Source organism: Caretta caretta, chromosome 11 (genome assembly GCF_965140235.1).
Source record: "Caretta caretta isolate rCarCar2 chromosome 11, rCarCar1.hap1, whole genome shotgun sequence".
Taxonomy (NCBI): Eukaryota; Metazoa; Chordata; order Testudines; family Cheloniidae; genus Caretta; species Caretta caretta.
The window spans coordinates 32,438,437-32,464,561 of NC_134216.1; the positions used below are offsets into that span (position 1 = coordinate 32,438,437).

The 26,125-nt window shown below is 43.0% G+C and overlaps 1 protein-coding gene across 1 annotated transcript in view; it reads left to right on the forward strand.

The window, feature by feature from the left end:
• TANC1 (tetratricopeptide repeat, ankyrin repeat and coiled-coil containing 1) overlaps positions 1-26,125 on the forward strand; it is a 212,861-nt gene that overhangs the window by 50,087 nt on the left and 136,649 nt on the right. Inside the window, 1 exon segment of the mRNA XM_048869537.2 lies at positions 2,214-2,287. Coding sequence (XP_048725494.2) covers positions 2,214-2,287 — 74 coding nt within the window.

A 26,125-nucleotide genomic window follows, 5' to 3' on the forward strand; every position in this document is an offset into this window, starting at 1 on the left:
TTTTGTTTTTTACAGTGCAAATATTTGTAATAAAAAATAAAGTGAACGCTGTACACTTTGTATTCTGTGTTTGTAATGGAAATCAATATATTTGAAAATGTGGCAAACATCCAAAAATATTTATATAAATGGTATTCTATTGTTGTTTAACAGCGTGATTAATTGCAATTAATTTGTTAAATCGCTTGACAGCCCTAATTAAAACATATTGGCTAACACACATCCTTTTTAAAGTTCCCTTTTCTCTTCACAAGGCCTAAAATACACCCCCAGTTTACTGGTTTGTTGGCACTGGTCTCACAATCTGTTGAGTAACTCCTATGTTTAATGTCTGCACTTATAATGAATATCTTACTATGTGCATCTTGTGGTGGTGGTAATGTATCCTCTTCTGAGGAGAGAAAATACAAATGATCAAGTATATTAAATCTAATGTAGGTGTATTGTTATATATACCGTGAAGTAGGCTTTTTATGGCAGTGGGTTTATAGTCCCAAATGTAAGTAGTTCTTTGACATATTCAGTGCAAAGGCATGGTTCTTCCTTTTTCCTCTGCAGCTACATACTTGATTGATGAGTGCTGTCTTTTCTTGAAGTTGCACCCATACCACATTTCCTGGGCACAAATCTGACATCAGGAATTATAACATTCAAAAACCAGTAGGAGAACACTTCAGTCTCCCTGGTCACTCAATAACAGACCTAAAAAGGCAATTGTTCAACAAAAAGCTTCAAAAACAGACTCCAACATGAAACTGCAGAACTGGAATTAATTTGCAAACTGGATACCATCAAATTAGGCCTGAATAAAGACTGGGAGTGGTTGGGTCATTACAAAACCTAAACCTAATTTCCCCCATACTAATTTCCCCCTACTGTCACTCAAACCTTCTTGTCAACTGTTGGAAATGGGCCACTCTCATTACCATTACAAAAGTGATTTTTCCTCCCTTGGTATCCTACTGTTAATTGAATTATCTCGTTAGACTGACCTGCCACTTGGTAAGGCAACTCCCTTTCATGTGCTGTGTATTTATACCTGCTACTGTATTTTCGACTTCATGCATCTGATGAAGTGGGTTCTAGCACACGAAAGCTTATGCCAAAATAAATTTGTTAGTCTCTAAGGTGCCACAAGGACTCCTCGTTGTTTTTGCTGATACAGACTAACATGGTTACCACTGAAACCTGTTAATAATTACTTTATTTTGTTGCTGCATGCTGTGTTCTTGTTTGATGCCTAAAAGAAGAGAAAAAACAAAACCTGTAGAATTGTGTTTTTCTAATTAGATCAGTTAGCTAAAATGAGGTTGAGGACTCTCAGATATTTCAGGAAGTTCAATGGAAAAGTTAAGTTTAGGGACCATTCTTCTTAGAGTAATACCCTTGTGCTCTCTTTCATTCATTGTTTCATATTCATTTCCATGAAAAGTAGAACAGTTGTTTAGAAGTTTCTGCTCCAGATGTTTTTTCTCTTCCTGTAGTCTGTAACTTTCTGAAATTGCAGAAGTTGATGATACAGAAAATTAGTTTTTTTACATTGTGGAATGGGAAATAAGGAACAGAAACTGTAATTTTATTTTTAATGCAAAATTTCTTGATAGTAATGGCGGGATTGTGGGGCAAAACAGTGCAAAGATGGTTTTAAATAAATTGGCTTCTTAGTGGCATGAGTTGTGGTGGATTAAGTTAGTAAAAATATTTCTTCCATATAGAAGTTATATTGTACTTTCTCTTTATATCAGCATTTGAAGGTGCCGATAAGTTTTACTGTCAACAGTGTTTTTTTGCCACCTTCACTCAACCTCAAGAAGGTATTGTTTTGTCTAAGTTTATTTTCCTCCTTCTTTGATGAACTCTGGTCAGGAGCAGACATTCTTTTGCCAGAGTGTCTTATGGTAACTTATCCAGGTTTAGCCTCATAACCTTAATTATATGTGGAATGTGGAGAATGCTATATGTTGTTTTTGCTTTATAACAAGATAGTGAACCCCTATCACTTGCTTCAAGTATTAAAACATTCCTTGAAGCTTCAGTATTTGGTTTGACCAATGTAACTTGGTTATAGAAAACTAATGTAAACCATCAACATGTTTCAAATGAATACTCTTTTGTTTAGTTTTATCTTCCTCCTGTCTACTGCAGTTTTCTTTTTCTGTGAACTTTCATTATTAATGATGTATTTAAAGTTTTGTTTTTCTTTCTTCCTTCAGGAACAGTATTAAAATGTTAAAAGCGGTATTAAAAAAGAGCCGAGAAGGTGCAAAGGGGAGCAAAAAAGAATCAGGTATGAATATTTAAATATTGTTATACTGTAGATCTCATCATAACTCGTGAATTCAGCATTTAACATTTTTGTAAATTGATATTTTAATAATATTTTCTTAAGGAAATTACAATTTTTTAAGTATATTTAAACAGAGTTTAATTATTTTAAGAATCAAGACATATTAATGATGAAAAAATTACTGAGATTCTTTGAGGTAAAAATTATTGATAAATACCTGTGCTTTAGACATTTGCTCTAAGTAACTAAATATTGTTTGAGATGATATGTCCCAATGTGTACTTGATATAGTACTGTCTGAAATCCATAAAAAAGTCTTTCTTTTATTTTTTGTAAATTGTAGCTGATGCCATAAACCCACTAATTTGCTAGTTGTCCATAGTTAAGGCTAGGATTTAGTCATGGGTATTTTTAGTAAAAGTCATGGACAGGTCATGGGCAATAAACAAAAATTCACGGCCCGTGACCTGTCCATGACTTGTACTATAAATACCCTGACTAAATCTTAGCTGCGGGACAGGGTGTGTGTGGAGGGCTGGGGTGTGTGTGAGCTGCTCTGGGGGGACGACCCAGGGGCCAGCGGCACCAGCTGCTCAGGGCCACTGAGGCCAGCGGCTGCTCCTGGCATCCCCGGGGCCAGCTGCCCAGGTGGTCCCCGGGGCCAGCTGCCTGAGCAGTGGACAGTGCAGCTCGCCCCAGGGACACTTCAGGGCACTAGTGCAGCTGGCCCCAAGCGGCTGGCTGTGAAGCCGCTCCAACAGTAGCCAGTGTGGCTGTCCCCAGGGCAAGCTGCTTGGGCGGCCCTGGGGTCAGTCATACTGGCTACTGCCAAAGTCATGGAGGTTGAGGAAAGTCATGGAATCAATAGGGTTGCCAATTTTCTGATTGCAGAAAACCGAACACTCCTTCCCTAAGGCCCCGCCCCTTTCTCACTCCATCCCCCCTCCCTCCGTTGCTCATTAGCCCCCACCCTCCTCACTCACTCATTTCCACTGGGCTTGGGCAGGGGATTGGGGTGCAGGAGGGGGTGAGGGCTCTGACGTTCGGCCAGGGTTGAGGGGTTTGGGGTGCGCTAGGGGGCTCAGGGCAGGGGGTTGGGCTGTGAGGGGGAGGGCTCTGGCTGGGGGTGTGGGCTCTGGGGTGGGGCCGGGGATGAGGGGTTTGGGGTGTAGGAGGGGGCTCCGGGCTGGAGCCGAGGGGTTCAGAGCATGGGAGGGGGCTCTAGGCTGGGGCAGGAGCATGGGAGCAGGTGAGGGCTCTGGCTGGGGGTGCGTGCTCTGGGGTGGGGCCGAGGGGTTTGAGGTGTGGGGGTGGGGTGCAGGATGGGGCTCAGAGTGTGGGGTAGGCTATGGGTGGTGCTTACTTGAGGCAGCTCCTGGAAGGGGCAACATGTTCTCTGGCCCCTAGGTACAGGAGCAGCCAGGGGGGCTCCGTATGCTGCCCTCGCCAGCAGACACTGGCCCCGCAGCTCCCGCTGGCCGTGGTTCCCAGCGAGTGGGAGCTGCAGAGTCAGCGCTCAGGGTGGGGACAGCATGTGGAGCCTCTCTGGCTGCCTCTGCGCTAGGGGCTGCAGGGATGTGTTGGTGCTTCCCATGAGCTGCGTGGAGCGAGAGCAGGCAGGGAGCCTGCCTTAGGCCCACTGCGCCGCTGACTGGACTTTTAATGGCCCGGTCAGTGGTGCTGACTGGAGCCACCAGAGTCCCTTTTTCACCAGGTGTCTAGCTGCTTGACTTCTGATTTGCAGAAGTGCTGGGCACTCATGAGTGCAACTGAAGTTTATAGGTTCAAATTGCTATATAATGCTAAGTATTCTGGAAAAATCACATCCTAGGTGTGTCAAATTGGGCACTCAAAATTACTGTATACTTTTGGACCTTAATTTTTCTGTGACTCACTGCACTATCAGTAAAATAAGAATATTATCCCTTCATCTCACAGGGGTGTTTTGAAAATAATTTAATTAGTATTTGTGAAGCATTCAGATACTTCAGTGGTGAGTGCCATAGAGAGCTCATAAGGAAATTAATAATTCTGTCAACAGAGTAGAGTTCGAAGTAGCAGGTGTCCAATAAATAAGGCATGCGGCCACACATCGAACAAGAATAAAACAAAATACTGAATAGTTACACCGCAAGCGAGCACCATCCATCCTGCACTGTCAGTAAGGCAAGGGTCCTGTGGAAAAAAAGTAGTATGTGATCATGTAATTGGACTGTATCATAATGCATATGTACAAGGGAACAAAATTAAAGTGGCATGGACAACCTTAATTCTAGTTTTTCCTAACTTTTGAGTGCTTGACTTTGCAACCTTTAATGTTCTATTCATATAGCTTTTTGTATGTATTTTCCTAGCTGCTTTATTTTTTTTAAAGAAGACTGGAAAAAACAAGAAATACCATCCTGTGGTATAATATGATATAGGTCATCAGAAGGGCTGGAACTTTTATCACTTGAGCTAATGGAGTAACTGATAGCAGTAGTAGATTGTTATCCTCTTTGGACCAATACCAGAGGGAGATGGAACGTTATGCCAGTGGGTTTCAAAGACATTTGTTAGTCGCAGAGGAACTGTGAAACTTGGGGATCTTGGGTTCCATTCTAGACTCCGGAGGTGAATATGATCTGCTGGTACAGCTTTTCTGCCCATTTCCCCCTGAGCTTGACCCTTTCTGCTATGTCCCCTCCAACTTGTCCCAGTCTTGTCTCTCCCTTCGCCCACTTGCTTCTTGTCCCAGTCTTTTTTCTCTATTCCCCAAGCTTCTGATCCCAGTCTCCTTGCTTAGTAAGTCCTAATTTCACCTCTCCAGACTCCATGTCCCAAGCCTAGTCATCCCCAATCTCCCCTCCACCCCACTCCCAATCTCCTTGCCCATCTAGTTCCAGTTCTCTCCTTCTCTCCCTAATTTGTTTCTTTCTCCCTCCATGGTCTCCAATCATGTGCTCCCACACCCAAGTTTCTCATCTCCATTGGTTCCCAGTCCCTGTGTCCCTTCCTGGACTTCTCATTCAGTCTGTGCCCTTGCTCCTTCAGTCTGTGCCCCTGGCTCCTTGTCCCACTCTGTTTTACCAGCCAGTCCCAGTTATCCCCCATACAGCCTGTCTCCTTGTCAGATCTGTCTCCCCTTCCTGGCTCACTGATTACTTGTCCCAGTCTTCTTTCCTGGCAACTCCCAGTGCACTCTCTCCCCTCCCTCCCCCCCGCACCTGTTCTCATCTGTCCTGCTTTCTGTCCCCAGTTTAACTCACTGGCTCCTAGATGTAGTTTTCTTGCCATCCTCTAGTCCCAGTTTTGCTCTTCTCCCTTCTTGTCCTAATCTGCCCTAACCCTCCTGCTCAATGCTCTAGGTCCCATTTTTGTCCCCTTTGCATTTGAATTAGATGGTTTCATCCTCCGTGCTGCCTGTGTGCCAACATGGAGTTCATAGAGCATAGGAGAGACAAGCTCTCTGCTCTCAGTTCAGTGCCCAAACTCATCCCCACAACCCAAAACAGCCATTACAGGGAAAAAGAAAAGGAGTACTTGTGGCACCTTAGAGACTAACCAATTTATTTGAGCATAAGCTTTCGTGAGCTACAGCTCACTTCATCGGATGCATACTGTGGAAAGTTTAGATCTGTAGCTCACGAAAGCTTATGCTCAAATAAATTGGTTAGTCTCTAAGGTGCCACAAGTACTCCTTTTCTTTTTGTGAATACAGACTAACACGGCTGTTGCTCTGAAACCTGTCATTACAGGGAAAATATGACTTAGCTACTGATCTGGAGGAAGCATGTTGAGTCTCTCTGTGGGGATGGCACATGCACAGTCTGGTCACATGTAGGAGCTCTGAGGGGAGCATGCTTAGTGAGGATGGAAGCTTCAGAGGTTATAGCTGTTAAACTCTATTGAGTCTCTACTTTGGCTTAAAACTTGCCCAAATTTGGGCACATTTTCCTTGGGATAGTAACAGGCACATTCCTGACAAAAAGGCCACCCCTGCCAAATTTCAGTGCCTGTGCTCCAAAACACAGGGGATCTAGAGTTTTGCCATGGAAATGGTCACCAGAATTTTTTGAATGTTTGAAAAACAGTGTATTTTGTTCTTGCCTCTTTCTCAAGAGGTTCTCTTTTTGAACCATTTTGGCTGAAATTTTCCAAACAGCAAAAAAAACCAACAAAATCCCCCACTCCCCCCTCAACAAAAAAACCCCAGCCTGAGTCAGGCACTTGGCATGGATGATAATTTCACCCCAAGTGGTTAAAATTAAGCAAAATTAAAAGCAAACGAAACAGGGTCTTATAATGGGAAGAGTCAGGCCACCTGTATAAGCAGTGCTGCCAGCCCCCGTATAGGCCAGTGCAACATTTACAGTCTTTAGTCTAATTAGTGAGCTTTTTTTAGACACATACTTTGCCTATTATGACATACATTTCATTCTCATGGGTGGATGTCATGATGCATTTTAAATTATGCAACTCAGTTTTGTAGTAAAATGTTGAGGTTCTTAGTACTTTCACCATCTGCTTAGCGTTTTTATGATAAACAGGAGATATCAGTGAGGTTTTTATCAGCTCATCCTACTTGCTCCATCTTTCCTCTTAGGTTTAATTTTTAACCTGATACAAGCAGTAAGTCTTCCATCTGTAGCCATTCTGTACATTCTGGATCTGTAGCCATTCATTCTTGTGGGCAACACTTCTAAAGTGGGTATTTGTTTGTGCAGCCATAGTGATTGCACCAACTGCACCCAGCAACAGTTCAACACAGTAGGTGAGTAATGTGAAACTGCAGGATAAGTTAGTTAGGCAGAATATAATGACATATATTGTGATTTGTTCAGAACACTCCAATTAATGCCATTGGTCTTGAGAATGGTTTTACATCATCTCTTCAAAGAAGTAGTCATTAAATCACAAACTCCGCTCCTTCAACTCCCCAGTGTCATACTGGCGCATTGCTTAAATAGGTAACAATCTTCCTTTTGATTACTATTATTCTATTTCTTATTAGGGGGGCTGTGGCAATTGATACGCTTAAAGTTTAGAACTTCTGCATTGGCATAATATGGTGGTTCAGACTCAACCTGGTGAATTTTTTTTAATCCTTGTGATTTATACAGTTTTCTGTTAGATACCTACCATAAGTGATACAATAAGTATAGGCTTATTGTATTCCTTATATCCACTCATCCAGTTGAGTTGGCTTCTCTTTTACAAGGTCAAGCAGACTGAAGCAACTCGTAGAATATTCAAAATTTCATGTAACAGCAAATACGGTCTCATTCTATTTAATTGTGAGACCTCTGTTTTGTACTGCTTATATTCTTGTATGTATTCCTCATTTAAAGTAATATCTAATTAGTAGTAGAGGAGCATATTTTTCCTCTACCTATCTAAGCCATTTCATGCATTTTTTGACTTGAGTGTGAAAGGAAACAGGCCAACTATATCATTTTAAGTAGGGCTGGATTAATCCCGCCATTAAAAAAATTAATCGTGATTGTTCATGTTTAATCGCACTGTTAAACAATAATAGAATACCATTTATTTAAATATTTTTTGGATATTTTCTACATTTTCAAATATATTGATTTCAATTACAACACAGAATTCAGAGTGTACAGTGCTCACTTTATATTATTTTTTATTTCAAATATTTGCACTGTAAAAAACAAAAGAAATAGTATTTTTCAATTCACCTAATATCAATACTGTAGTGCAATATCTTTATCATGAAAGGTGAATTTACAAATGTGGAATTATGTACAAAAAAATAACTGCACTCTAAAACAAAACAATGTAAACCTTTAGCGCCTACAAGTCCACTCATTCCTACTTCTTGTTCAGCCATTCACTCAAAAAAGTTTGTTTATATTTGCAGGAGATAATACTGCCCATTTCTTGTTTACAGTGTCACCTGAAAGTAAGAACAAGTGTTCTCATGGCACTGTTGTAGCCAGCTTCACAAGACATTTATGTGCCAGATGCACTAAAGATTCATATGTCCCTTCATGCTTCAGCCACCATTCCAGAGGACATGTGTCCATGCCGATAACAGGTTCTGCTTGATAACGATCCAAAGTGATGCAGACTGACGCACCTTCATTTTCATTATCTGAGTCAGATGCCACCAGCAGAAAGTTGATTTTCTTTTTTTGATGGTTCGGTTCTGAAGTTTCTGCATTGGAATGTTGCTCTTTTAGCTCCTCTGAAAGCATGTTCCACACCTCCTCCCTCTCAGATTTTGGAAGGCACTTCAGATTCTTAAACCTTGGGTCGAGTGCTGTAGCTATTTTTAGAAATCTCACATTGGTACCTTTTTTGTGTTTCGTGAAATCTGCAGTGAAAGTGTTCTTAAAACGAACAACATGTGCTGGGTCATCACTCAAGACTGCTATAACCTGAAATATATGGCAGAATGCGGGTAAAACAGAGCAGGAGACATACAATTCTCCCCAGAAATTTAATTAAATAATTTTTTTTTTAATGAGCATCATGAGCATGGAAGTATGTCCTCTGGAATGGTGGTCGAAGCATGAAGGAGCATACAAATGTTTAGCATATCTGGCACATAAATATGTTGCAATGCTGGCTACAAAAGTGCCATGTGAATGCCTGTTCTTACTTTCAGGTGACATTGTAAATAATAAAAACAGCGAGGAGTCCTTGTGGCACCTTAGAGACTAACATATTTATTTGGGCATAAGCTTTCGTGGGCTAGAACCCACTTCATCGAATGCATGGAGTGAAAATACAGGAGCAGGTATAAATACATGAAACGAGTTGCAAACGGGGGGTTGCAAATTTAAATAAGTGGGCAGCATTATTTCCTGTAAATGTAAACAAAGTTGTTTTTCTGAGTGACTGCCTGAACAAGAAGTAGGACTGAGTAGACTTGTAGGCCCGAAAGGTTTACATTGTTTTGTTTTTGAGTGCAGTTATGTAACACACAAAAATCTACATTTGTAAGTTACACTTTCACGATAAAGAGATTGCTCTCCAGTACTTGTATGAGGTGAATTGAAAAATACTATCTTTTATCATTTTTACAGTGCAAATATTTCTAATAAAAATAATAAAATAAAGTGAGCACTATACACTTTGTATTCTGTGGTGTAATAGAAATCAATATATTTGAAAACATGGAAAAACATCCAAAATATTTAATAAATTTCAGTTGGTATTCTATTGTTTAACAGTATGATTAAAAGTTCGATTAATTTTTTAAATCTCGATTAATTTTTTGAGTTAATCGCTGGAGTTAACTGTGATTAATCGACAGCCCTTCATTTAAGTATTCTCAACTTCTGAATTTGTCAACCTTATGAATCACTCCCCCATCCCCACCCCACACACACACACACACCTATGTATGCATACACACTACCCTCTTTTTTATTTAGTAAATTATGTAAACCTCCACCTCTTCAATTTGGAGTTTTTAGAATAATGAAGTTGTGTTGCCAGTCACCTTCATAGGTGATTTCAAAAACTGATTTAAGAACCAAGCTGTGTCTCTTGGCATCAAAAGAGACTACTTAAAAAAAAAAATCACATTGTGCAAAAATCCATCCATCTGGTGGGCAATATATTCTCTGGGAACTAAAGAAAATTCTTGTGATCATTGTTAAAATCATATGAAATCCACATTTCCCAATGTGGTCTCTTTCTAAGTGACATAATGGTGAGAGCCATTCTGGAATAGAAGAAAAAATTGACAGCTGGATCAAAGATATCAAGAAATGATCCCAATGCAAGACCAAAGACATCTGGTTAACTTTGTGTGTGGTGGTGTTGCTGCTAACTTGAAGTCAACAGCTGGCTTTGTTTAAATATAGTGGCTTATAGATTCCTGTGGTAAGGCCCTGATTGGTGGATTTTCCATCTGCCCTTAAGCCAATTTCCATCTCAATATTTTAAAGAAAAATTAAGCTGTTTGAAATGGAGACTAGACCAGGCTCTGATAAAGGCTGAAGCTTGAGACACATTTCTCCTTTAAGTGGGTTAGAAAAAAATATTTTGCTACCTTACCCCACCTGTCTGGACTGGTGTATGCAGAATGCAGATTTCATCTCTTTACAAACACAGTGCTACTTCTCTCATGAAAATTGGTCTTACGAGAAATCAAAGAGCTCTATTTTTATCAGTCCAGTGTTATAGGAGTCATCAGTTGGGCAGAGTCTGCTGATTAAAGTCTAGACCAGGGGTCGGCAACCTTTCAGAAGTGGCGTGCCGAGTCTTCATTTATTCACTCTAATTTAAGGTTTCGTGTGCCAGTAATACCTTCTAAAAACGGTAAAATGTATCTTTCTGTAAGTCCATAATATTTAACTAAACTATTGTTGTATGTAAAGTAAATAAGGTTTTTAAAATGTTTAAGAAGCTTCATTTAAAATTAAATTAAAATGCAGATCTTATCAGTTTAGTGTGATCCTTGCCCTTGCTTTTCCTTGCTGAGTTTTCCAATGTCTGGCACGTATTTGGATACTTTAAGCTGCACACAGGCTTCTGAGTGATCAGTTGTTAACCGGCTCTGAGAGGGACAGAGAACAGATTTCATGTGTGAAAATACTCGTTCACACAAGTATGTGGATCCAAATGCTGAAAGCATTGCAAACGCAATTTTCTTCAAACAGTTAAATTTCACTGGCAGGGATGTCCAGCAGGTCAGAATAGAGGCCCCATGATCTCTCTCGGTAGCTTCAAGTGCACTCTGTAGATCTCCAAACTTTGATGCCCACAATAATCCGGGGGCCGGGACCGGCGAATGGAACCTCAGCTGGCAGGGGGCTGGCAGCCGGTACCCCAGGCCAGCTGCGGAGCCCCTGGTGGCCAGGAACCGGGCAGTGTGAGTGCCACTGAAAATCAGCGTGCGTGCCACAGGTTGCCTACCCCTGGTCTAGACCTTTTTCCTCTGATCCTATTTTTTTTAGAGAAGGGAGGATTCTTCTTCGAGTGATTGTTCACTTCTGTTCCAATTAGGTGTGCTCGCACTATGTGCATGGACGTCAGAAACTTTTTCCCTTAGCAGCTTCCGTCGGGATGGCAGGGGAGCCCCCTACAGTAGCGCCCTTATGGCAGTGTATATAGTACCCTGCTGGCTCAACCCCTCTTCAGTTCCTTCTTACTGTCCGTGGAGGTGTTGGAACGTTCTCTCTCTCTGGCTTGCGAGTGATCCCATAGCCTTTCAGTCTTCTAGTTAGAGTTGTTCTTAGATAGTTATCAGTTAGTTAAATACCATTGTATTCAGGTGTCTGGAAGCTAGTTCCAGCACCAGCCTTGGACTGCGGGGCATGCTGCAAGTACAGGCTTTCAAAGCTTGCACCAAGTGTCGCGAGTCTATGCCTAACAGCGACCCCCATGACTCCTGTCTCCGGTGTCTGGGAGAGGCTCATCAGGCAGAGCGCTGCAAGGCCTTCAAGCCGTGCACTAAGAAAGAAAGACTTTCACCTTCAGCAGGGCACTATCTCCAGAGCCTCTAGGTCCAGGCACTCCATGCAACGCCATTCCAGGTTGCCAGACAGACACGGATCAATGACAAGGGAGGCATCTCTCTCCAGGCCGCCCCTGGACCCCCAAGAGCAACTGGTGATGCCAGGCCCAATGCCCAACACGGTGCCAAGCACTGTGACACCTCAAAGAATTCAAATAGATGGGTGAGACATGATTTCCCTTTACAAAAATCATGTTGACTCTTCCCCAACAAATCATGTGTGTCTGACAATTCGTTCTTTACTATTGTTTCAACCAATTTCCCCGGTACTGAAACCAGGCTCACTGGCCTGTAATTGCCAGGATCACCTCTGGAGCCCTTTTTTAAAATTGGCGTCACATTAGCTGTCTTACAAGTCATTTGATACGGAAGCAGGATATACTGTACTTAGAAGTGGATATAGTGTACTTAGATTTTCAGAATGCCTTTGACAAGGTCCTTCACCAAAGGCTCTTAAGCAAAGTAAACTGTCATGGGATAAGAGGGAAGGTCCTCTCCTGGATCTGTAATTGCTTAAAAGATAGGAATCAAAGGATAGGAATAAATGGTCAGTTTTCAGATTGGAGAGCAGTAAATAGTGGTGTCCCCCAAAGGTCTACTGGGACCAGTGCTATTCAACATATTTATAAATTGATCTGGAAAAAGAGGTAAACAGTGAGGTGGCAAAATTTGCAGATGATACAAAACTACTCAAGATGGTTAAGTCCAAAGTAGACTGTGAAGAGCTAAAAAAGGATCTCATAAAACTGGGTGACTGGGCAACAAAATGGCAGATGAAATTCAGTGTTGATAAATGCAAAGTAATGCACATTGGAAAACATAATCCCAACTATAGATATAAAATGGTGGGGGTCTAAATTAGCTGTTACCACTCAAGAAAGAGATCTGGAGTCATTGTGGATAGTTCTTTGAAAACATCCACTCGGTGTGCAGCGTCAGTCAAAAAAGCTAACAGAATGTTGGGAATAATTAAGAAAGGGACAGATAATAAGACACGAAATGACATATTGCCTCTTTATAAATCCAAGGCATGCCCACATCTTGAATACTGCATGCAGATGTGGTTGCCCCATCTCAAAAAAGATATATTGGAATAGGAAAAGGTTCAGAAAAGGGCAACAAAAATGATTCGGGGTATGGAACAGCTTCCGTATGAAGAGAGAGTAATAAGATTGGGACTTTTCAGATTGGAAAAGAGATGATTAAGGGGGGGATATTATTGAGGTCTATAAAATCATGATTGGTGTGGAGAAAGTAAATAAGTATTTACTCCTCCTTCTCATAACACAAGAACTAGGGGTCACCACATGAAATCAGTAGGCAGCAGTTTTAAAACAAACAAAGGGAAGTATTTCTTCACACAATGCACAGTCAACCTGTGGAACTCTGTTCCAGAGGATGTTGTGAAGCCAAGACTATAACAGGATTCAAAAAGGAATTAGATAAATTCTTAGAGAATAGGTCCATCAATGGCTATTCGCCAGGGTGGGCAAGGATGGTGTCCCTAGCCTCTGTTTGCTGGAAGCTGAGAATGGGCGACAGGGGATGGATCACTTGATGATTTACCTGTTCTGCTCATTCCCTCTGGGGCACGTGGCATTGGCCACTGTCAGAAGAGGAGGATACTGGGCTAGATGGACCTTTGGTCTGACCCACTATGGCAGTTCTTATGTTCTTAAAATGAATAGGTTTTTTTTTTTTTTTTAAGTTACAAACAAACAGAAAAGACTGTAGGAACTCTGAGAATAGACATTGATTTGAGACAGTCTGATGTAGGAATTTCCATCTTTCTGTATCCTGTTCATTCTCAAATGTTGGTGGTTAGATAGCTAAATTTACCTTTGTGTTACTCCATGCCAGAGTTTTTCAAATGTTCATGGGCATGTAGATTTGATTCACTTGTTATGAAACTCAACTAAATTTTCAAGTATTTGGAGCTTCAAAAACCAAGTGGGGGCAGAGGAGATGAGGGAAAGAAACATGGTTTTAAAGGATTTAAAATGCAGCTCTGCTCTGGTGTTTGGGCCTGGTCTAACTGAAAAGTTATATTGGCATAGCTACACTGATCAGGGGTATGAAACTCTTTCTTGCCCCCGACCAGTGTAGCTATGCTCACATAATACCCTCTGTAGCGGCAGTTACTTTGACAGAAGAGGGCTTCTTCTTTGAGTGATTCCTCATTTTGATTCCAAGTAGGAGCTCCCTGGCTGCCCCTACATTTAGAAGCTGGAGGGGGAACATGCTGCCGCTTCCGGGAGCTGTGCAGAGCAGGGCAAGCCCCCAACCCTGCTTCCTGGCGGGAGCTTAAAGGTTGGATTAAAAGGTCTGATAGGCTGAACGCGGCCCGGGAGCTGTAGTTTGCCCACCCCGACCTACACCTTCACTCTACGCCAGACACCTTTTGAGGTGGCTAGTGACCTCGTAGTGATGACAGTGCAGTCCCTGGCACGGGTGCCACAAAGAGGCACTGTGCCCTCTAGGGGCAAGCTGACGCTGTTGAGGCAGTATTCACCCTCACCTCGGCACTGCTCCCCAGCGCCATCTCGCTCCATACCTCCTTGGTCACTGAGGTCAGCGTCCTCGTTGGACTCAGAGGCGGAGTTGTATGCCTTTAGGCAATGCCGGCACCGCTCTAGACAAGAGGAAGGGCAGCCGCTACCCGTGATGCCCTGGCCTCTGCAGTGGCAGGTGCCAGCTCAGTGGCCCTTCTGGACTCTGTGGGCCTACCACCAAGCCCAAGGGCTGGGGTCCAGGTTCTTGTTGGTGGCTTTGGAGGCACGGGCCCCTCCATCGTCGACATCGGTTGCCTGGGAACCTTTGCGAGGGCAGGAGATGGGCACGTAGGCTGGCACCGAGACCGCTGCGGGGCTTGGGGCTGATATCAAAATGGGCACAGGCCCAGAAATCAGTACCCTCCCAGCACTGCACAAGGCATTTTGATGCAAGGGGATCCCCACAAACCAGAGAGTCAGGAAGACCCAGTGCTTCCGCGGGCATCTTCATTCTCTCCGAATGATGCGGTGGTGGACATTTCGACCACACTACCTGCCATGGACAACTGGGCACCCCAAGACTTGCTCAGGAGGGTGGCTCAAAATTTGAGCATGCAGGCAGAGGAGGTGTCAGAGGAGACTGACCCTATGGTTGACATTCTGATCCCTGAAGGTCCCTCGAGGGTGGCTTTGCCTCTCATTAAGACTATCCATAACACCACTAAGGCGTTGTGGAAAACACCCACCTCTCTTCCCCCCATGGCAGAAGAGGTGGAGAGGAAATATTTTGTGCCCTCCAATGCGTATGAGTACCTGTTCACTCATCCTCAGCCAGGGACTCTGGTGGTGGAGGCTGCAAACCAGAAGGAAAGGCAGGGACAACAGGGGTCAACTCCTAAGTCCAAGGAGGCTATCTCTTTGGTAGGAAGGTTTATTTTACGAGGGAACTCATGCTTCGCATTGCCAACTAGCAGGCAGTCCTTAGCCGCTATAGCTTTAATTCCTGGAACATGCTGTCCAAGTTTCAGGAGCTGGTTCTGGGGGACTCCCATTCAGAGTTTGCTGCTGACCTGGAGGAAGGCAAGGTCATTGTGAGGACCTCCTTACAGGCCTCCCTAGATTCGATGGACTCAGCAGCCTGTATGATGACAAGTGCGGTAGCCATGAGACGTAGCTCAGGGCTTCAGGTGTTGGGACTCGCACACAAAGTCCAACAGACAATCCAGGAGTTGCCTCTTGACTGTTTGGGGTTCTTCTCAGAGCAAACAGACACTAGGCTCCACAGCCTGAAAGACTCGTGGGCAATTCTTAAGTCCCTGGGGCTTAATACGCCAGGCCTCCAACGAAAGCAATATAAGCTGCAACCCACCCCTCGCCTCAGCTTCTCCTATGCAGGACTACAACAGGAAGTGAGGCAGGAGTAATAGATGGAGGCCCTCTCAGTCCTCCTGTAACCAGGGCCAAAGCTCAGGGAAGCAGCCCTCAGCCTCCAAGCCAAACTTTTGAAAGTGCACCGGGGGGTGATGCACTAATTCAGATCCTGGATCCTTTCTCTCTCTTTGTGGGTGGTCTATCCATTTCTACCATGTCTGGGCACAAATCACCTGAGACCAATGGGTCTTGAGCACGGTGGAATTGGGATAGTCTCTCCAATTCTGTTCCCTCCCGTCTTCTCACTCACCTTCCCCGTCCCTCTGCAGGGATGCTTCTCACAAACAACTCCTAATGTAGGAGGTGCAAACACTCCTACAACTCGGGGCTGTAGAGGAGGTCCCTCTGGAGTTCAAGGGCAGTGGTTCTACTCCTGGTATTTCCTAATCCCAAAGGGCTCATGCCTATTTTAGACCTTGGAAACCTAAACAGATTCATGAAGAAGTTAAACTTCTGCATGGTCTCCCTGGCTTCCATAATTCCCTCCCTGTATCTGGGGGACTGTACACCACCTTTGACTTGAAAAACTTTCACGTGTCCCTAATCCCGTCCCACAGATGGTTCCTCTGCTTCATAGTCAACAACACGCACTATCAGTTCATGGTCCTCCCCTTCGCCCCCTAGGGTGTTCACCAAGTGCATGGCAGTCATTGCCGCCTTCCTGAGGAGACAAGGGGTTCAGGTTTATTCATCCTCGATGATTGGCTGGCCAGAGGTTGGTCCAGACTTCAGGTAGAAGCAGATGTGAAACTAATACAGTCGACCTTCCAGAACTTAGGTCTGCTCATAAATGCGCAGAAATCCACCTTCTTCCCAGTTGAGAGGATAGAATTCATGTGGGCAATTCTAGACTCGGTACAGGCCAGAGCTCCCCAGCAGCATGTGTCCAAGCAATAAAGAGGTTTATAGAAAGCCTCAAGAATCACCCTGTCACCACGGTGAGAAATTGCTTACAGCTCCTGAGCCACATGGCATTTTGCACCTATGTGATTCAGCATACTAGACTTCAGCTCAGACCTCTCCAAGCATGGCTGGCATCTGTATATTCGCCAAACCAACATCATCTAGTCTCAGTCATTACAGTTTCTCCATTGGTGATTACTTCCCTCGAATAGTGGCTAGTCCCGCTAGTGGGGTGTGCTGGAGTCGCTTTCTCAAGATCCCAACCCTCAGTGTTCCTCATCACAGGCGGATCAGCAATGGTATGGGGAACTTACTTGGACTCATTCAGGACTCGGGGCCTCTGGTCTCTGGAAGAGCTCTTGTTGCACATCAATGTCAGAGAGCTCAGGGCAATTCACAGGCGTTCCAACCCCACGTAGCAGGCAGGGCTGTGTCAGTCTTTATAGACGACACAACAGCCATGTTCTTTATCAACAGGCAGGGTGGAGCGTGTTCTTTTCACCTGTGCCAGGAGGCACTTCGCTTATGGGAATTTTACATACCCACTTGATTCACCTCAAGGCCTCCTATCGGCTGGGTTCTCAGAATGAACTAGCAGATCATCTCAGTAGTGTATTCACCAGCCACCATGAGTAATCCATACGCCCAGAGATCCTACAAATCATCTTCCAGAAGTGGGGAATTCCCCAAATGGATCTATTTGCAGCGAGGCACAACAGGAAGTGTCTCCAATTCTGCTCTTTCCTGGGCCACGGTCCAGGATCTCTGAGAGACGCCTTTCTCTTTCCCTGGACAGTTATCTGTTCTACATGTTTCCACCCATTCCTCTCATACATGAGGTCTTGTTGAGGATCAGACTGGACAGAGTGAGAGTCATCTTGATAGCCCTGGCCTGGCCACGCCAGCATTGGTTCACGACCCTCATGAACGTATCAGTGGAAATACCAATCCGACTACCTCAGGTGCCAGACCTGATATCCCAGGACCACGGTTGCCTGTGTCACCTGAACCCCTAGTCCCTTCATCTCATGGCCTGGAAACTCCATTGCTGAACCCCTTGGAGCAGGCATGCACCAGACCAGTTTGAAAAGTTCTTTTAGGAAGCAGAAAGCCATCCACTAGAGCTACATACCTGGCAAAGTGGAAAAGGTTCTCAATTTGGTCAGCACAGAAAGGTGTCTTGCCCACGTGGTCATAAGCTCCATTCATTCTGGACTACTTGCTATGCCTCAAGCAGCAGGAGTTATCGGTGTCCACCTGGCTGCAGTTTTGGCATTTCACCGTTGCTGAAACAGCTGATCTGTCTTTGCAAACTCAATCTGTAGTTGGTTTCTCAAGGGGCTTGACAGGCTGTACCCCCAGGTACATCAACCAATCCCGCCCTTGGATCTCAACCTGGTATTGTTAAGGCTCATGGGTTCCCCATTCGAGCCATTGGCAATGTGTTCTTTGCTCTACTTGTCCTGGAAGGTAGCCTTCCTGGTGGCCATTATTTCGACCAGAAAGGTTTCAGAAATTAGAACCTTACTTCAGAACTTCTATACATGTATCCTTCAAGGACAAGGTCCAGCTACATCATCATCCAGCCTTCATTCCAAAGGTGGTTTCACAATTCCATAGTAACTAGGACATATTCCTTCCGGTCTTCTATCCGAAACCACATGCCAACAAACAGGAGCAGAGGCTTCACTCACTACATGTCAGACGTGTGCTGGCCTTCTACAGAAAAAGGACTAAATAGTTTCAGAAAACTACTCCACTTTTTTCAGAGTAGCAGCTGTGTTAGTCTGTATCTGCAAAAAGAAAAGGAGTACTTGTGGCACCTTAGAGACTAATACATTTATTTGAGCATAAGCTTTCTTGAGCTATTAGCCATCACCTTCAGCCCCCAACTAAAACCTCTCCAGCGCATCATCAAGGATCTACAACCTATCCTGAAGGACGACCCATCACTCTCACAGATCTTCGGAGACAGGCCAGTCCTTGCTTACAGACAGCCCCCAAACCTGAGCAAATACTCACCAGCAACCACACAACAAAAATACTAACCCAGGAACCTATCCTTGCAATAAAGCCCGTTGCCAACTGTGTTCACATATCTATTTAGGGGACACCATCATAGGGCCTAATCACATCAGCCACACTATCAGAGGCTCGTTCACCTGCACATCTACCAATGTGATATATGCCATCATGTGCCAGCAATGCCCCTCTGCCATGTACATTGGTCAAACTGGACAGTCTCTATGTAAAAGAATAAATGGACACAAATCAGACGTCAAGAATTATAATATTCAAAAACCAGTCGGAGAACACTTCAGTATCTCTGGTCACTCGATTACAGACTTAAAAGTTACAATTCTTCACCAAAAAAAAACTTCAAAAACAGACTCCAACGAGAGACAGCTGAATTGGAATTAATTTGCAAACTGGACATCATTAACTTAAGCTTGAATAAAGACTGGGAGTGGGTGGGTCGTTACACAAAGTAAAACTATTTCCCCATGTTTATTTCCCCCCCCTACTGTTCCTCAGACGTTCTTGTCAGCTGCTGGAAATGGCCCACCCTGATTATCACTACAAAAGGTTTTATTTCTCTCCTGCTGGTAATAGCCCACCTTACCTGATCACTCTCGTTATAGTGTGTGTGGTAACACGCATTGTTTCATGTTCTCTGTGTATATAAAATCTCCCCCCTGTATTTTCCACTGCATGCACCCGATGAAGTGAGCTGTAGCTCACAAAAAGCTTATGCTCAAATAAATTTGTTAGTCTCTAAGGTGCCACAAGTACTCCTTTTCTTTTTACTCAACTTTTTGTGTCTGTTTCAGACAGGAAGAAGGATCTCCCAGTCTCAACTAAGAGAATTTCATCGTGGATCATGTCCTGTATCCGTATGTGCTATGACGTGGCAAAGGTCCCTGCTCGGGCCCGGACAGAATAGTCCGCAAGGGCACAAGCATCTTCAGCTGCGTTCATGGCACAGGTCCCTATCCAGGACATCAGTCAAGCGACAGTGTATTCTTTGGTCCGCACTTTTGCTTCTCACTATGCCATCACTCAGCAGGCTAGAGACAATGCTGGATTTGGGAGAGCGGTGTTGCAATCTGCTTGTCAATAAACTGCGAACCCTCTCCCTACATCTGCTTGGGAGTCAGCTACACTGGAATGGACAAAACAAGTGCTCATAGAAGAAAAAATGGTTACTAGCCTTCCATAACTGTTCTTCGAGATGTGTTGCTCATGTCCATTCCAAAATCCGTCGTCCTGCTCTGTTTTCAGAGTCAGCAAGCAAGAAGGGTCTGAAGGTTTGGCAGGATCATTTATACCAGCGCTATGAGAGTGCCACTCTAGGGGGCACCGGAGCCATCCCAACAGATACCACTGAAGGAAAAACTTCAGTGGGGGGCAGGGAGGGAGCACCACCAAGCTCTGCTTCTAGCTCTGTCCATCGGTTGTAGCTGCTGGCTCTGGCCACCAGCCCCACCCTCGGTGCTCTGCTCCTGGTGTGGCCCCGTGCCCCTGGCGCTCCGGTTCCGGCCCCAGCTGGGGCCCCAGCCTTGGCCCTCTAACCCCTGTCCGTGTCCCGTACCACCCCCCCTCACCCCACCTCCCCCGCACGGAGCTGTGGCTGGAGGGGCACGGACAGGGGTAAGGGAGGTGCGGGGTAAAATGTTTGGGGACCATTAGTATAGGGGAACCCGGTGCCTATCCCTAACCTGTCCTTCAGTCCAGGACTATACACAGTGGAGTGCCGTCCACTCTGACAGAAAGGTTCCAATCCTCCCATCTTGGGGACTACTTCCTTCTTTGTCTCCAAGGCCCTTTCCACCATCCCTCCTGGGCTGAGTGCTTCCCCACTTCTCTCCTCAAGCCTCTTTAGGCCAAATTCCACTCCCCTGTCTCCATTTCCCTGCTTCCTCCTTAATCACTGTAGAGAGCCTCTAACATAGCTGGCGTGAATCAAGAGCCGTTTTTATATAGCTCCTGTAGGCGATCACGTGATCCTTCTGTCACATGTTTTAGTAGGTGACTGTAACTGTCTAAACTCAAGGTTTAAGTGCGAATGCCTTCCTAGAAGAGACATGTTGGCTACACCCATGCTTACACGACTAGCACACTGTTACACACTTAATGTTCAGAGGTTTAAGCAAAAATAAACATTTAATTATGGAAATTGATATTTTTATAGAGTTTTAGATAGTAAGTTTATTTAAAGTTCTTTAAAAATATTACAGATATCCATTGGTATTTCCTTTTGGTCTCCTATACTGCCTATTCTTCACTAGTATGTGGTTTGTTTGTTTGTTTTTCCCTTAAACATGCCACACTATTGTTTCATGGAAAGAATAGGCTATATTTAGGAAAACTCAGTTTTTGAATATAATTATCCAAATAAATAGCAGCGCTGGATGCAAAATATAGTTATATTGGACTGAAGCTTGACCAGTAGGTCAGAAGAAGGGTGACTTCTTTTAAAAATTTCACACAGAGATCAGTCAGTTATTTCAGTTAGTTTTTAGTAACCTGAGCAGTGTTGTTCTGTTGACTCCCCTATCAGGCCTGAAGGAACAAGAATAATGGAAGTATTGTGCTTAGCGTGCACTGTTCTTCCTGCAGAAAATGTCATCAAAGTTTAACATCAAATGTAGCACAAGGCATGCATGAAAAATGCATTAATTTTAATAAAAATTGGTGTCATTTGTGGGTTTTTTGTTTTTTGCATTTAATTTGTTTCTTTGACAACTTATATTGTGTCCAAAGCAACCAAGATATGCCACAGAAAAATTATTATGGTGTATTTTCTAAATAAGTTCCACAAAGGTATAGAATCTGAGGAAATCAAGAATCAGATTGAAGTTTTTGGCTGTTTATGAATGGACATCATAGTGTTTATTGGGATATGCAGTAAATCTAGTGATTGAATCTTTTATTTTTTTATGAATGTTCTGTATTTACAATCTGTCAAAGGTTCTTCTTAGTATAAGTTTTGACCTTCTTAGTTTTCAGTTTCTCTTACCTTGTTTTACCATCTCCTCATATCCTAGTCTCTTTATATAAATATCTTTGACCTAAATGTATAATATAATACAGAATAAGTATTTGAGTGTACAAAATCTGAGTAACATTTTTACTTTTAGTAGTAAATTTTATTATGCTTGAAATATTCAAACACCTTTTAATTTTTATATTCTGAATGATAATATAGGTAAAAAGTGTATTTTGACAAAATACACTAATTCTTGTGTTGAGCAAATGTTATGTGAGGTTGGAAAGTAGATTTTAATTAAGAAACTTGGACATTGCTCTCATTTTAATACCTTTTTTTGAAAAAAAAATTTCAGTGACTTGTGCTTTTTGGGCATTTGCTTTGGAGTCCTTAGTTTTGATTGCTAAAATAATGTCCAGTCATATTGTTTTGCTTTTCCTCCTCCATTTAGGATTATTTTATTCTAGGCCACAATTAAAAAAGCTTGACTTACACTTCAGGCGCAGCACTTGAATACCAAATACAAATGCACTTAAATTCGCTGACATGAGAATTTTGTTAAATCATTGTAGCTAAATTGCCACTTTCATTTATAATAAAAGCAAAATGGAGTTGTTTGGCAAGCAAAAAATTATTTATTAGGCCACCTATTTAGTCCTTTATAAAGAAAAGCTACACCTTTTTGAGAAGACTTCTCTGTAACAGTAAGGATTTGTCTCAGCTAAAGCTGTTTATTTAGAACGTGTATTTGACCCTCACCTTCCCTATGTGATCTCTCATTAAACATCAGTGTTTGATTAACACTTGTAACTAAGCCAACAGTAAGCAGAGCTTCAGATACCCTGTCATCAAATTCAGGGCTTGCAAAATCATTAAATAAAATATGTTTGCATTTTAAAACTAAATATGCAAATCCAGTTTGCTTTTGGTACCTCAGCCCTGTATGGTAGGCTTTGAATTTTAAGTGAAAAGGGTCTTTCTTGTGCATGAGGTTCTGATACCATTAGTGGAATGTTGAACTTGTGCTGGAATCCTTTCAAATTTTAGAGTGACTTTTGGTCAGTCTTCTAAAAATGTCTCACAACAGAAGATGCTTTGTTTCATGCTAAAAATATGGAACTGTTTTTGATTATTCTGCAACGCTTTGCCCATTTTCTGTGGCGGTTGGCTTTTATTTAAGAGTTTAGTACAGTGCCTTTTTTTTGCTGAGCAAGTAGGTATTTTGTGTGGTGAAGCAATTCTTTTTTCCATAAGCTAACTCCAAAGAGAACTTCCAAGTGTCAAAGCTAGCTTTGATATTTAGATATTCACAAGCAATCGTTATTTCAAATGCTCTAATTTCTATTTCTCACTTTAATTTCTTTTAAAAATAGTTGTCTTTAACAATAACACTTTAAAGGAAACAATTTTTGCTAATGCAAAAACCTCAGTTACTGTTAGTGGTTCAGATTTGGGGCTGTTGGAGAAGTAATCAGTGGGTGGGAAGTAGATATTGAGGATGAACAAATGGGTTCAGATAAAAACAGACTGGTTCAGATTTTCATCCAGGCATTGAACTTCTTGTTTTAAGTTTTCCCTGGGTTGGTTCTGATTTAATACATTTTGACTGCAGTCCAGGTGCCTAACTCCTGATGAGCCTTCTCCTCACAGGCTAGGTCCTTCCTTTGTCTTGTCCCTCCATACTTGGTGTGACAGGAAAACACATAGTTGAATGATTTCCCCACCTCACCCCACCCCTCAGAGGTGTCTCTTAAGTGACAGAAGTTAGTTTCCTTTTCCCAGGGCCTCATGCTCTGGCCTCTACTGTCTTGGGCAATGTGTTGGGGTAACTTCTCCTCCAGTTCCCCAATGTTGATACTGTTGTTGGTGGGAGTGGGTCTCAGGTTCCCAGGGATTGGGACCTGATGCTCTGGTGCCTCAAAATCTTCAGGTAATGCTCTGGAAGCAAATTATCCTCCCCATTCCCTAACCATGAGTCCGGAATGAGTCTTTGTCCTGGGGACAATGGCATGATAGCTTGTCCTCTCCTGTCCCAGGCAACATTCTTACCTGCTTTGAGTTGACTGGTTTTAATTTAAAAAAGATGAAATCTCTGTAAGAGACAACTGAAGCTTTGTTATCTGCACATAATGATTAAAATAACAGGTGGGTAGAGAACAGATGGACCATGCCGCCCTACCCCATATACTGTCACCTGTTCATTCCCAAGAAGAAAAAAATCAGGATGGGGGTGAAATGTGAAGCAAATTAGGTTTAAAAAATCATTTTTGAATCTTCAGTAATCTTTGTGGCACCTGGAATTTAGAGATTGTGATGGCACACTTTGGGGTTTGAAATAGCATCTGACAATGGCATGTTATGAGGGAAACCAAATCTTTTTTCTTCAGCACTCAGAGTTCCCCACTAATCTGTGGAATCTCTTTTCTCCTCTACGCACACTCATTAGCGGGAGTTATATATATATTCTTGTGTATGTCACGAAGAATCTCATTCAGCTGCATGAGACAGTTTTTAGCAAAGTAGAAAGTACTTCAGGATGTTGGATAATCAATGGTATTGTATGGGCACACATGTTAATTTGTTGGTTTCTGGGACTTGTCTTCACTGATCACTTAGAACTTTAACAGAGAGATCACTGAACTGTTGGTGGCAAGAGAATAGGAACATATGCAAAGAAGGCTAAATGAACTGTTACTGGTTTTTATGATTTTCACAGTCACGCTCTCTCTCCCATTCTCCCAAATATAATTTTTGTCCTGTCTTAACCAAAACCATATATTAGTGCTTCTTTCCAACCAGCAAAATAATTACTGTGATGATAATCTGAGAGAGAGATGTGGAGTTTGACTATAGTATTTCCTCTGTGGGTTATTCTGTAAAATAACTTCAGAAAATATATCTAAAAAATAGACTACGGTGATTATCTGTGGATACCAAAACTTCAGCAAAAATTGCAGCAAGAGTTCCCTTATTTCCTAAAGGCCGGGGGAAAGATATAGGTCTTGCATGTGCTGTGAAGGCTAATAAAACTTATGCTCAGTCAGTAAGGGCACAGTTGTGAGGTCTAAAGGTCTGGAATCGTGAAAAAGAGTTCCAAGTTACGGGTTGTTTAGGACATTATAAGTCAACATCGTAAAATCAGTCCAGAAGCCAATAAATAACCATTGTGGATAATGGAACACAGGTTTAATGTGCTTGTGAAAAAAAATGACACTTATGAAAAAAGAAAAGGAGTACTTGTGGCACCTTAGAGACTAACAAATATATTTGCGCATAAGCTTTCGTGAGCTACAGCTCACTTCATCGGATGTATTCAGTGGAAAATACAGTGGGGAGATTTATATACATGGAGAACATGAAAAAATAGGTGTTACCGTACACACTGTAGGGAGAGTGATCAGGAAAGGTGAGCTATTACTAGCAGGAGAGCTGTGGGGGGGGAGGGACCTTTTGTACTGATAATCAAGGTGGGCCATTTCCAGCAGTTGACAAGAACGTCTGAGGAACCGGGCGGGCGGAAATAGTTTTACTTTGTGTAATGACTCATCCACTCCCAGTCTCTATTCAAGCCTAAGTTAATTGTATCCAGTTTGCAAATTAATTCCAATTCAGCAGTCTCTCGTTGGAGTCTGTTTTTGAATTTTTTTTGGTGAAGAATTGCAACTTTTAGGTCTGTAATCGAATGACCAAAGAGATTGAAGTGTACTCCATCTGGTTTTTGAATGTTATAATTCTTGACGTCTGATTTGTGTCCATTTATTCTTTTACGTAGAGACTGTCCAGTTTGACCAATGTACATGGCAGGGGGGCATTGCTGGCACATGATGGCATATATCACATTGGTAGATGTGCAGGTGAACGAGCCTCTGATAGTGTGGCTGATGTGATTAGGCCCTATGATGGTGTCCTCTGAGTAGATATGTGGACACAGTTGGCAACGGGCTTTATTGCAAGGATAGGTTCCTGTGTTAGTGGTTCTGTTGTGTGGTGTGTGGTTGCTGGTGAGTATTTGCTCAGGTTTGGGGGCTGTCTGTAAGCAAGGACTGGCCTGTCTCCGAAGATCTGTGAGAGTGATGGGTCATCCATCATCCTTGATGATGCGTTGGAGAGGTTACAGCTGGGGGCTGAAGAACATGGCTAGTGGCGTTCTGTTATTTTCTTTGTTGGGCCTGTCCTGTAGTAGGTGACTTCTGGGTACTCTTCTGGCTCTGTCAATCTGTTTCTTCACTTCAGCGGATGGATATTGTAGTTGTAAGAAGGCTTGATAGAGATCTTGTAGGTGTTTGCCTCTGTCTGAGGGTTGGAGCAAATGCGGTTGTATTGTAGAGCTTGGCTGTAGACAATGGATCGTGTGGTGTGGTCTGGATGAAAGCTGGAGGCATGTAGATAGGAATAGCGGTCAGCAGGTTTCCGGTATAGGGTGGTGTTTATGTGACCATCGCTTATTAGCACCACAGTGTCCAGGAAGTGGATCTCTTGTGTGGACTGGTCCAGGCTGAGGTTGATGGTGGGATGGAAATTGTTGAAGTCATGGTGGAATTCCTCAA